Source organism: Ursus arctos, unplaced genomic scaffold, assembly GCF_023065955.2.
Source record: "Ursus arctos isolate Adak ecotype North America unplaced genomic scaffold, UrsArc2.0 scaffold_5, whole genome shotgun sequence".
In the NCBI taxonomy this organism is placed as follows: Eukaryota; Metazoa; Chordata; class Mammalia; order Carnivora; family Ursidae; genus Ursus; species Ursus arctos.
The window spans coordinates 86,374,171-86,388,346 of NW_026623067.1; the positions used below are offsets into that span (position 1 = coordinate 86,374,171).

The 14,176-nt window shown below is 35.6% G+C and overlaps 1 protein-coding gene across 3 annotated transcripts in view; it reads right to left on the reverse strand.

Annotated features, from left to right (window-relative positions):
- Nucleotides 1-14,176, reverse strand: part of FBXL17 (F-box and leucine rich repeat protein 17) — a 484,901-nt gene that overhangs the window by 295,111 nt on the left and 175,614 nt on the right. For all 3 annotated transcript variants that reach the window (XM_026498490.4, XM_026498489.4, XM_048221019.2), the window contains one exon: nucleotides 8,512-8,642. In XM_026498490.4, the coding sequence (XP_026354275.2) occupies nucleotides 8,512-8,642 (131 nt within the window). The remainder of the gene's footprint in view (nucleotides 1-8,511; nucleotides 8,643-14,176) is intronic.

Consider the following 14,176-nt stretch of genomic DNA (forward strand, 5'->3'; position numbering starts at 1 on the left):
TATACAGCAATGCACTCATCATAACATAAAACATGTCCCATTCTTCCCATAATTTGATCATGAATTCTGATTTCATACAATGTAAGACATATTTTTTAATCTCCCTAACAAAATGATTAATAGATGTTTATTCACATTTCTATTGCCTGAAAAACACACAAGCAGTAGCAGCATTTCGAGTAGCAACATAATTCTATAGAAGTTCTGTTAACAATATAATTCTATAGAAGCTCTGTTAATTATTATTTGTAGAAATGTTTACTTATGTATTACTGCTCAATAGGAGCCAAAGACAAAGCAGAAATTTAAAATTAACACTGTATGTCAGAACTACCATAAAAATTCACATTATTCTTTAAGACAAAATAATGTGAACATGGAAAACCAATAAGACAAATTCATTCACATCAAATCCAGCTTCCGACCCTTCTCCAGAACTGGAGTTAAAAATCAAAGCAAGCTGAGACATACAGATCTCGTACAGATTTTCCTTTCAAGGAATTTTATGAAATACTCTAGAATATATATCAATTAATATTTCCTTAAAAATGACACTTAGTTACTAGAAGTACTAAAAGAACCAATATCCAATATTACTGTGTACCAAATAATGAAAAAGTTCCTTGAATTTGAACACACCAAAAATTTCATCTGAGGATAGATGCACAAATCATTTTATCAGAGAAACATTACATTTTGTACAAAAATATCATCAGCTATTTGAAAAATCACATATACTAGAGGAAACTGTATAGATTAGTTCTAGCAATTATATCTTACCAAAGGTACTGAAACCATCAGTAAAGTTAACTTCCTTCTTTTTAACTCAGTGACAACTTACTCAAAGTATAAACCCAGTATTCTCCTTTACTCTGCGCAATGGTTAAGTATTTGCTACAACTGACAGGGAGCATTTATAGATAATAAAATATTTGCAAAAATAAATCTGTGTCAGAAAGACAAATATATAATTTCACTCATGTGGAATTTAAGAATCAAAAATGATGACTATAGGGGAAGGGAAGGAAAAATAAAATAAGATAAAAACAGAAAAAGAGGCAAACCATAAGAGAGTCTTAACTATAGGCAATAAACTGGGGGTTGCTGGAGGGCAGGAGAGTGGGAGGATGGGGTAACTGGGTGTAGGTATTAAGAAGGACAACTTTAATGAGCACTGGGTGTTATATAAAACTGATGAATCACTAAATTCTACCCCTGAAACTAAGAATACACTATATATTAACTAACTTGAATTTAAATTTAAATAATAATTTTAAAAATGAATGTGTGTCATCATACGCTTAAAAAAATACCTATTCAAAATTCATTTGTGAAATTCTTTTAAATACCAACTATGAACCAGGAGTGGTACAAGACACAAAAATGGGCAAGACTTTCTACTTTTCCTCAAGGAACTTAGTAAGAAATGAAGAGTATTTACAAATGGGGTTTTTGGGGGGAAACTGCTTTTCTTTCTTTTTTTTTTTTTTTTAAAGATTTTATTTATTTATTTGACAGAGAGAGAGACAGCCAGCGAGAGAGGGAACACAAGCAGGGGGAGTGGGAGAGGAAGAAGCAGGCTCTCAGCAGAGAAGCCTGATGTGGGGCTTGATCCCAGGACCCTGGGATCACGCCCTGAGCCGAAGGCAAATGCTTAACGACTGAGCCACCCATGTGCCCCGAAAAATTGCTTTTAATTACAAAATTAGCTATTTTGAAAATGTACAACTCTATGTAAGATATCCAAAACTTGTCACCTATCAGATATCCCATAGGGAAAAAAAAGAAGGTAACATTCTAATGATGTTTAGAATGGTCAAGCATAGTCTGATGCCTGAGGAAGGATGAACACACAATTTATCACCCAAACCAGGACACTTTGGAGCACAGAAGAGAACAGCACAGCACAAACACTAAACCCAAGAGAATTTCAAAATAACAAGAATAGACCGGAAATGAGATGAGCAAAACGAGACATTAGGTTATTTGAGGTCCGAGGCAGAATAAGGTACTGAGAGAACATGAGCCCTTCGTGGTTAGAGCTCAGACTTTGAAGACATATTAAAATGGGTTCCAGTCTTGATTCCACCAGTAACTACTTGTGAGCTATCTAACCTCTCTGGACCTTAATTCTTTCCTTTGACGATGGGGTTAATTTCTTCCTCAGGGTTGTTGTAAAGACTAAATGAACAATGTGTAAACACTTAGCACAATGTATGGCACAGATTACAATAAATGATATAGCTATTATTAGATATTGTTATTATTGTCGGTCCAAAAAACAAAAAAAGAGAAAATATTATACTCTCTGACCTCTCCAGCATTACAAGAACCAATTAGGGGTTTGTTTGTTTGTTTGTCTGTTTAGTAGGCTCTATGCCCAACAGGGTGCTTGAACTCATGACCTCAAGATTGAGGGTCGCATGCTCTAAGTTTTAAAGAGAGGATCCTTTGTAGAAAGATACAGAAGACGTATTTTTACAGATGGTTTGAGAACCTGAATAATAGTTACTCTAATACCATACTATTCTTCCAGGGACAGTCTTACAAATAATTGCAAATATAAAAGAGAGTGTCAAAAAATATGCCAAGTTTAAACAAGTGTCACTAGCATAGAAAAACTCCATTCTGTGTCTATAACTCCCCCAGAACTCAACAAAATATTTTTATTCTTTTTGCAAAGACATGAATAAATATCACAAAAAGTATAAAATTATGTGGTAGATTACAAAAATAAACTGAAATTCAGTTTTACGAAAGCTCCAGCTGACCAGCCCAGCCACATTATTAGGTAGCAAAAGTGTCCAGACAGACCGCCCCACACTCTACACGGGCAGGACAGTGCTGCTACAAACACCACCATGGAGCTGCTTCCAAAGTCAGTGGTATTGTTGCCGCCTCTTGATTTCCAAGTTCTCAGACTTTTTCATAAGAGAAAATTGTTCAAACTCCGCAGTCAATACTCCAAGGTGAAAAGTATTCCTCTCCTCCAGACCACTTAACTTTAATAGAAAACAAAATATTCTCAAACTCAAATTCAACTATGCCTGCTGGATTTAATGGATAGGTCTGTCCCCCTCGGGCAATCTTTAAACCTCAGTCTCTAGGAGAATTAAGTAATATTAGGGGATTGAAATGAAATAAAATTCTAAGTCCACTGTGACATGACATTCACAGGAAGATGGTAGATTATCCGCCCAGTCCTCGAACACTTATAAATACAATATATAGCATATGTTCACAAAACAATTCTTGGAAATAAAACACAATGGGCACTCAGCAAATAGTTTATATCACCAACACCTGCTCAAATCCTCTCTGAACTTTATTTCTAAATGTCACCGTTTTTTATTGAATCAACGGAAATTTGAAAGAAGAAACAGAATAAACATCCAGAGAAGATCAAGGGAGTTGAAAAAATCTTTATAGAAAGCCTCATTGAGTTTTCCATGAGCCAGGGCACTGTCAGTCTCCCTGAAAGGGGCGGTGGAGTAATCTCTCATTCTACCACTTCAACCCAAGTACACCTAAAAGACTAGAAAGGGCTATACACAGAAGAATAAAAGAGAAAGAATAGTGTTAAGATTTTTCTTAATGCTATCAACAAAGAAATCATGAGTCAAATACTGCGCACTGGAAATAAATTCATTTTAAAATAAATAATTTTACATCACAGCCTTGAAGTTGGAGGGAATTTTATAAACCAGCTCAGCTCTTTTTATAATTCAGGAGACTCTTTGATAACACTCTTGTTTGAACACTACGCAGAGGTGGCCACTTTGGATGGCAATGGATGAAAATAAAGTTTTTAACTCATTTTAAGCTGAATTCTGTTTCTCGTTGTAACTTCCATCCATTGGCCAAAGTTCTGATGTCTAAAATAATGAAGAACTAATGTAGGTAGGTCAATTAACTATTATCTGTTAATATATTTTATCAGACTCAATTTAAAGAGAACTATTTGGTTTGAAATAAGAAATATCTAAAAAAAAATACCTCTACATTCTTGATTTTGATAAAGGAGAATTCAGACTGTAGACTGGGGAATAGACAGATAATACAAAAGAATGCATCATGCCCGGTAGGAATGGTGGAGGACTGGAGAATGGCCAGAAAGAAGAGCCTATTCCTTATCCTGGAAAGAATGTGAGTCCAGTGTTGCTAGATCTGCAACTTCCCCATGAGGGAGCCCAACTTCAGAATTTTATGCAAACTATTCCAATTTTTAAAGTGTTGGCAGCTAGTTCAACTTTGTAAATATTCTATAGGCCTCGCAAAACCGCTTCATTGACAGGACTCAGCTGTAGCCCACCAGTGTGCAACTTCAATTGGTCTTATCAAAAAGCTTTTGTTTAAGAGAAAATATCCATAGTTATTATTCTAAACACCAGTACATAGAAAGTGAAATGCAACATATTATAAATGCTATTTTATATAGAAAGAAACTGGTCACAATAGTCTAAGATTTAAAATTCTCCAAATTTTAGAATGTCCACTGAAGCAACAGCTCCCTTGACATACATATAAGATTCATACAGCAAAATTAACTCCTTAGAGAAAGTGTCCCTAGTTATAGATGTCCAACAAGTTTAATACATTCGATCTTTTTTTTTTTTTTTTACTGCAAATTCAAAGAATAAATCACTAGCTAGGGAAGTTCGACTGGTTGGCAACATAACCTACTTTAACAACCAGCCTGGTATTTGTTATGCTTTGTAATGTTAGTTGATGGACGCTAAAGAAATTTTTATTTCTCTTATATTGTTATCCTGATTCATTAGCAAGCATGGTCAACAGTTAATGAATGGACCATATATTTGATAAAGGGTATACAGATCATGTGCTTGAACTTTTCTCAGGACTAATCTTAAAAACTGAAAATGGGGAGATTAATTCACTCTTTGATAGCCAATTAAAATTTTTTTAAATAGCTTTTGTAAAGATCTATTAGATTTCATTGAATTCTTCTTGGCAAATAAAGAACAAGAGAGCCATTATACGTCTATCACTAAAGATGCTCAGAGCCATTCAGTTTTTCACGTCATCAGCTTGTTACATACAAAGCAGGCTGCTTTTGGACTCTGCGGCAAACATACAAAACCGATGAAGACAAAACTGAATGTAAAATAACAAGATTTATATCAAATACAAATAAACATTTCAATAAACTTAGAGTCAGAGACAGTAGAGGAGATACAACAACTGGATGTTTAATTTAAGTCACTGATAGAAATAGTCAGTGTCCTCTTTTCATAAACCACTTGATTTTATTTGTATTCAAAAGCAATGGTAAATGTCAAATGACTACTAGACCATCCTTCTGAATACAAGAAAATATCATGCTGTTTAACTCTCTAAACACAAAAAGTGCTTTTAGAAAAACAAAGATAAAGAATGGCATGTCTTAGTCATACGCATCAGTTTAAGAACCACAAAATGCTAAGAGATACCAAGAGCGCAACACTAAAGACCTTCAATTACTACATATTTTAAAATTTTGAACTTCAAAAGAAAGTTTACAGATAAGAACTTTGAAAGTCCAAGATAAATCTTATATCTAAAGATCCGAATATCAATGTTTATCTTCGTGTAAGGAATCCTTCCTCAAAGCCAGCAGCATTAAACACAGATCCTTTTCATATGCGCAATGTATAAAATAACACCTAAAGTTTCTATTATACTTTTACTAAGAAAGAAAATCATGATATTACTTCTAAAAACTAAGAATTTCACATATAAATATTAGTTACGTGTGAATCCCAACTATGAAACCGAAAACTGATACATCAACCACCATTTGCTTTTTTCTGTTCCAGTTTTTAATGCAACAATGATGTAAAAATGTCTGTTAGCAAAGCCAAAGAAATGTCATACAAATGCTGTACATTTAATAGGAATAGTATGACCTTCCACTAAACAAAAGATGTTGAAAGGATTAAAAGAGAACACGTGTAAAGTGCCTATCAATTACCTGGGCAATAAAGGTTACTTTCCTCCCCTCTATCCTTACAATGCTCACTATTATTTCATTCATTAAGTCTTATGTCACCTCAAGAGAGCACCTTTGAGAACAGGAGGGACTCAGTGCCCTACAGTCCGAGACACAGTACCATGTATTTAGTAGGGGGGTAATAAATGCTTCCTGATTTACTAGAGGATAATAATAACGAACAAATGTAAAACACGCTAATTGATAGGCTAAATGCATTAGTGCATTCCAGTGCCCTCTATATGAAAGGTGACTAACCCATCTCAGCTAAGTGCTGAAATTATAATTAAGTCTGATGGGAAGTCCTAGATTTATACCAATATAATTACAAATATTACTTAGCTTAGTGATAGAGTATGGCAAGAACAATGAGATGAGTAATTTAGATGATACTGCAAAGTGGGTTTTAATGTTTGAAACTTCTATTACAGTACACAGGATAAGTGCAAGTAGTGTAATTAAAACCTAAAAGAGCCTGATTTTTAAAACTCTACTGCTCAGCCTCATTAAAATGCATGTTTTCTCAATTAATCCAAACTTTTCCATTAAAAACATAAAAATACACTTTCATTCCTCGCAAATAAATCTTTACAGTACATATATTTAGGATCAAATACCAAATAACCATCAGAGCTAAGTAGGAAAAACATTGTTGAAATAGCAAGAGCTTTGAATACACGGAGCCTAACAAAGGGAAGGAAAGGCAAAGTGAGGGCTGCACACTTTCTCACTGGTAAATACTTATGACTAAATAAGCATTTGAAGAGCCAGAAGACTAGAAATCCCTAAATATCTCTATTAAACCTAAGCAAAATGTGTACTTCTTAGAAGATCACCCTTCTAATCATGTAGGGACTGCTTCCTATTACCCCTGTAGTCTTTACGTACTGATTCTTCTACATGTGTCAAGTAACCAGAAAACTGTTGTAGAATAAAAGGCAATCATTTTCATAATCATTTTGTTGGAAAAACAGTTTTTTTCCTTTTAATTCAATACATTACTAATCAGTTTATCTCAATATTAAACTAATGCAAAACACCACAGGACAATGTTTCCTTATGCACTTCATCTTATTAGATGTTATGAAAAACACTTAAAAGATTATTTTAAGTTGTCATATAATCGACTATAGAAGAATGTTGATTATAGAGAATTTTATTTTTTGAATTTTTATCAATTCTCTGTAGATTTCATCGATGTACTTTATATGACTATTACTCAAAACAAATAAACACCTTTTATAAATGATGACCATGTGACTAGATTAGAAAGTTAAAAAAAAATTTTACTAAGGGTCAAGTCAAAGGCTGCAAGTGTCATGTGGGGTTAAGAAAATGTCACTAGAACTTAACCATAATTGGGGAAAATGGAGTCTATGTAACTTTCATTTTAAGTACAAAAGGAAATTAAAAGAGGAGAGGGAAAGTATTTTGAATTTAAAGCATTATCTGACCCAAACTTAATAAATCATTGCTCCTATTTATGAAAAAGTCTTTAAATCTGAATAGGTTCTAATTTTAGCTGAAATAGTACTTTCTATTTTGAAGGCAAAATATTTTGGGGGGCTTATCTTCAAAAAGAAAACACTTCTCCCTAAAAGTCACTGGGCAAGCATCTTGTCTCATCCTGTATGTCAGGACCTCAGTACTTAGTCAACAGTAGCGGAAGAGTGCTACTCTGTGCTGGTTTTCATTATAAAGGAGTCTACTCTCGGGGCGCCTGGGTGGCACAGCGGTTAAGCGTCTGCCTTCGGCTCAGGGCGTGATCCCAGCGTTATGGGATCGAGCCCCACATCAGGCTCCTCTGCTATGAGCCTGCTTCTTCCTCTCCCACTCCCCCTGCTTGTGTTCCCTCTCTTATTGGCTGTCTCTATCTCTGTCGAATAAATAAATAAAATCTTTAAAAAAATAAATAAATAAAGGAGTCTACTCTCAAGGGTTCTTTCATCTTTTTTTTCTTTCAGGCAATATTTCAAAGAAAAATGGGTTCATCACTGTTTATAAGACGAAAACTACTCCTCTTACACATTTTTACACTATATGTTAAACTGCCCATCACGTGACTTCCATTTCCAAAACAAACTACATTGATACAAAGAACAAAATGGCATCCTTTAGAAAGGATCTTAATGCGTCGTGTTTGAAATGTTTTCTTAGAATCAATTTCCTTGACAAGTGAACAGCAAATCAACCACAAAGTTGCAAAAATATTAAAATGACAAATAAGCAATATACCTGGATGGGTGACAAAGAAAAATTCAACAGACTGCTGTTGTTATCACTGTTTAGGCAAACATTTGAATCAAAGCACATAAAACCTTGTCACAGATATGAGCAATGGATGGATGAAAAGTATAGCAGCTAGATGGTTTTCCAATCTTAAACATATCTATCTTAAAAGGCACGGCTACATTAAATTTTCCTTAAAATTGACATGCCTTGTCATAATGATAATTAGTATTTGGTCAATGGAACACACATTTCCCTCTGGAAAAGTGTTTTTAAGATGTTACAATGGTTACCTGTCATTTATGATCCAGTTCAGACAGAGATTGAGCGAGCTAAGATTTTTGCACCTCTTGACAATTTCCATCACAGTTTCATTATCCAGTTCAGTGATATGACGTAGGTCCAAGCTGGAAAGATTTCGTAGCTAATGAGATAAATAAAATGAAAGATGACAAAGGTAAATATTACATTCATCCTCAAAAATTATATAGTTTATTATAAAGTAGAGTATCACCATACAATATTCAAAATAAATAATAGTCTAATTAAATTAACCTCATTCATATATTTTACATACTAAATTAGAAATGAATGCAGACATCTATGGTAAATTTACGAATGGCAATAAACATTAAAATCAAACAGATTTTACTGATGTGTCATGCAAATCAAAAGTTAGCTACCTAATAGGTACGGGAGCTGTTAAACATATTACATTAAGTATCTACAGTTTGATAAGATTATTCTACCATTGTTCAATTTCAGATATTTATCTTCATGATTATAATGTCACTTTCATATGGTTTTTCTCACTTTTTTTTTTTTTAAGATTTTATTTATTTGACAGAGAGAGACAGCCAGCAAGAGAGGGATCACAAGCAGGGGGAGTGGGAGAGGAAGAAGCAGGCTCCTAGCGGAGGAGCCCGATGTGGGGCTCGATCCCAGAACACTGGGATCATGCCCTGAGCCGAAGGCAGACGCTTACCGACTGCGCCACCCAGGCGCCCCAAGTTTTTCTCACTTTTTAAAAGATGATGATATGAGTAAGTGGTTAATTCAGAGATACTCTGGTGATATTTTATCAGTGTACTCCGAATTGAACCATTATGGGTGTTGTGTTTCACCATATGGAAAGCAATATAAAATGTTGTTGAAGAAGTAAAGATTTTCACCCACAACTATATGGTCAACTAATCTTTGACAAAGCAGGAATGAATTTCCAATGGAAAAAAAAATAGTCTCTTCAAAAAATGGTGTTGAGAAAACTGGACAGATACATGCAGAAGAATGGAACCGGACCACTTTTTTACACCATACCCAAAAATAACTTTAAAATGAATGAAACACCTAAATGTGAGACAGGAAACCATCAATATCCTACAGAAAAACACAGGTAGCAACCTCTTTGACCTCAGCTGTAGCAACTTCTTACTAGATATGTTGCTGGAGTCAAGGGAAACAAAAGCAAAAATGAACTATTGGGATTTCATCAGGATAAAACGTTTCTGCACAGTGAAGGAAACAATCAACAAAACTAAAAGCCCATGTATGGAATTGGGAAGATATTTGCCAAAGACATATCTGATAAAGGGTTAGTATCCAAAATCTACAAAGAACTTATCAAACTCAACACCCAAAAAACAAATAATCCAGTTAAGAAATGGGCAGGAGATATGAATAGACATTTTTCCAAAGAAGACATCCAGATGGCTAACAGACACATGAAAAGATGCTTAACATCACTCATCACCAGAAAAATACAAATCAAAACCATGATGAAACACCACCTCACACCTGTCAGAATGGCTAAAATCAAAAACACAATAAACAACAGGTGTTAGCAAAGATGTGGAGAAAGGAGAACCCTCTTACACTGTTGATAGGAATGCAAATGGGTGCAGCCACTCTGGAAAATAGTATGGAGGTTCCTCAAAAAGTTAAAAATAGAACTACCCTATGACCCAGCAATTGCACTACTAGGTATTTACCCAAAGGATACAAAAATAATGATGCAAAGGGGTACATGCACCCCGATATTGACAACAGCATTATCAACAATAGCCAAATTATGGAAAGAACCTAAATGTCCAGTAACTGATGAAAGGATAAAAAAGATGTGGCATATATTTATATACAATGGAATATTACTCATCCATCAAAAAGAATGCAATCTTGCTATTTGCAATGACATGGATGGAGCTAGAGTGAATTATGCTGAGCGAAATAAGTCAGTCAGAGAGAGACAAATATATGACTTCACTCATATGTGGAATTTATGAAACGAAACAGATGAACATAAGGGAAGGGGGAAAAGGAGAGGGAGGCAAACCATTAGAGACTCTTAACTATAGAGAACAAACTGAGGGTTGCTAGAGGGGAGGAGGGTGGGAGACAGGCTAAATGGGTGATGGGAATTCAGGAGGGCACCTGTTATGAGCCCTGGGTAGTATACGTAAGTGATGAATCACTAAATTCTATTCCTGAAACCAATATTACACTATATGTTAACTAACTAAAATTTAAATAAAAATTTGGGGGAAAAATGATTTTCTGCAGCTATCACCTTCCCCATTTCTCTATTTTCTCTCCTTTCCTGAAGCTTCCTGTCTTCCTCTGACATTTTGTCTCCAAAGAAAATTGCTAATACCATTTAGACAAAGATGGAAATTAACCTCTTCAAATAAGCTACAAATCAAATAAGCTATTTTTGCTGAATAACATGCAAAGAATTAATCTGGAGGCAAGTGGTAAACCAGGTAACACCCCTTCCAAATATATCAGCGCCCTAATATGTTACTTATATGGAAAACCAGACTTTGCAGATGTGATTAAAGTTATGGATTCTTGGGATGCCTGGGTGGCTCAGTTAGTTAAGGACTTGCCTTTGGCTCAGGTCATGATCCCAGGGTCCTAGGACAGAGCCCCGCATGGGCTCCTTGCTCAGCAGGGAGCCTGCATCTCCCTCTGTCTGCCTCTCTCTCTCTCACAAATAAATAACTAAAATCTTAGAAAAAAATAAAGTTATGGATTCTGAAATGGAGAGATTATCCTAGATTAACAAGGTAGTCCCAATCTGATTACTGGGCCTTTATGTGCAGACAACCTTTCCCAGCTAAAGTCACAGAGATGTAATGGAAGAAGATGCAAGAGACATGTGAATTGTGAAAGGGATTCGATCTGCCTTTATTGGCTTTGAGTATGGAGAAAGTGAGGAGCTAAGGAATGTGAGCACCCTCTAGAAACTGTAACAGTCCTGAGCTGAGAGCCAGTAAAAAAATAGGAACTTCAGATGTACAATCTTAAAGAACTGAATTCCATCAAAAACCTGAAGAAGCAAGAAAACAGACTGTCCCCTGGAGATTCAAGAAGGGAACACAACCAAAACAACACCTGGATTTTAGCCTGGTGATACCTGCGTTGGACTTCTGACTTATGGAACTATGGGATAATAAATCTGTGCTGTTCTATGACTGGATTAAGAAGATGTGGTCCATATATACAATGGAATATTACTCAGCCATCAGAAAGAATGATTACCCAACATTTGCAGCAACATGGACGGACTGGAGGAGATAATGCTAAGTGAAATAAGTCAAGCAGAGAAAGACAATTATCATATGGTTTCACTCATTTATGGAACTTAAGAAATAGGAAGATCAGTCGGAGAAGAAAGGGAAGAATCAAGGGGGGGAGGTAAACAGAAGGGGGAATGAACCATGAGAGACTGTGGACTCTGGGAAACAAACTGAGGGCTTCAGAGGGGAGGGGAGTGGGGGACTGGGATAGGCCGGTGATGGGTATTAAGGAGGACATATATTGCATGGTGCATTGGGTGTTATACACAAAATGAATCATGGAACATAGCATCAAAAACTGGGGATGTACTGTATGGTGACTAACATAACAGAATAAAAATTATTTAAAAAATAATAAATAAATAAATAAATTTGTGCTGTTCTAAGCTAGTAATTTGTTATGTCGGTAATAGAAAATGAGTATAGGGCATTTCTGGTACTATGGGGGAGCTTACCCGGGACTGGCCAGTCTTTTCTACACCACCCTCAAATTCTTCTGTAGAGCCAGCAGGTTAGTCCTGCAGGAAGCTGACCTGAAGTTGTAATCCAACTCAAAGGCCTCAGAGAAGTGAGACAGCCAAGTCCCACCTGAGAGTCAGTTGAGCTTCAGCCCCAAGATAAGACAAGACACTGGAATCTCCACTGCTATTGAGCCAGAGGGAAAGAAATGCTCTAAAACAGCACTGTCCCACAGAACTTTCTGATGATGCTAACATTCTATATCTCTGCTGTCCAATATGGTAACCACTAGTCACACGCAGCTACTGAGCACTTAAAAGGTGACCAGTGTGAGGGAGGACCTGAATTTTTATCTTATTTCATTTTGTTTAGTTTACATTTACTTTTTCTGTGTGTGGCTAGAGGCTACAGTGCTAGACAGAGCAGCTCTAGAGAATTGAGTCTGCCAGGCAACACATAAACCCTCTTTTCCACCTCAGCTAACATAGGAAGAAGCAACAAAGAGAGGGTTCATACAGAGTCACTGTTCCCTAATATATGCTGCAGAATTGAGGAGAGAAACAGAAGTGCTAAGAGAGATAAAATATGAAAATGTCCACAATAGTAGGTAAATTCTTTCTAATTGAGACAGCAAGCATCTATACACTAAGGGCTGAATTCAAGTTTTTTGATTACTGATTCAATCTCATTACTAGTAATCAGTCTGCTCAACTTTTCTATTTCTTCCTGATTCAGTTTTGGATTGTATGTTTCTAGAAATTTATCCATGTCTTTTAGGTTGTCTAATCTGATGGCATATACTTCTCTTAGAATCTTTTGTTTTTCTGTAGTATCTGTTGTTATTTCTCCTCCTTCATTTCTGATTTTGAATTCTCTCTTCTTTTTGTGATGAGTCTGACTGAAGGTCGTCAATTTTGTTTATCTTTTCAATGAACCAGATACTGCTGTCATCGATATTTTCTTGTGTCTTTTTAGTTTCTATTTCATTTATCTCTGTTCTAATCTTTATTATTTCCCTCTTTCTACTAGCTTTGGACTTTGTTCTTTTTCTACCTCTTTAGGTGTAAACATTCAAAGTCTTTACTACTGTTGGAGATAGACTCCTCTGGAAGCACATAAAGCATGAAATAGCCTCTTTGAGTTGCAGGTGCTGGATGGCTTGCTGGACTTGTGTCCTGACAGCTCTACTCATATCTGTACCATACAAAATCAGAAATATATAAAATGGACCTTGGAGATGCTGAAAAATACTCTGAAGCATGACTATTAAGCCTATGAATGTTAGGGATGAATTTTGCTATGTGTAATCATACGCATATGTGACCTATGAAATATAGCCATGTATAATACATACATAGCAGCGCTTTATTTTCCAATTATTCTTTACTATAGTCACTAGGAGGACAAAAATCATAAAAATTTTACCCAGCCATATAAATATTTCCTAAGCATGTATGTTTTGGAGTCTAGCACAGCTTCTTTATTTTTTCTCTGAGATTCATTTTTTTATAATAATTTTTTATTATGTTATGTTAGTCACCATACAGTATATCCTTAGCTTTTGATGTAATGTTCCATGATTCATTATTTGCATATAACACCCAGTGCACCATGCAATACGTGCCCTCCTTACTACCCATCACCGGCCTATCCCGATCCCCCACACCCCTCCCCTCTGAAGCCCTCAGTTTGTTTTCCAGAACCATGAGAGACTATGGACTCTAGCACAGCTTCTGACACAAAGTTTCTAAGTGAATTCTTACATAGTTCTTAGCTTGCTTCACTGTAAATTATCTTTATCACAACACTGTGAATGTACTTAATACCACTGAACTATACACTTAAAAATGGTTAAAAAGTAAACTCTATGTTACGTACATTTGACCACGATAAAAAAAAAAAATCACTTCATCAACCAGGACAT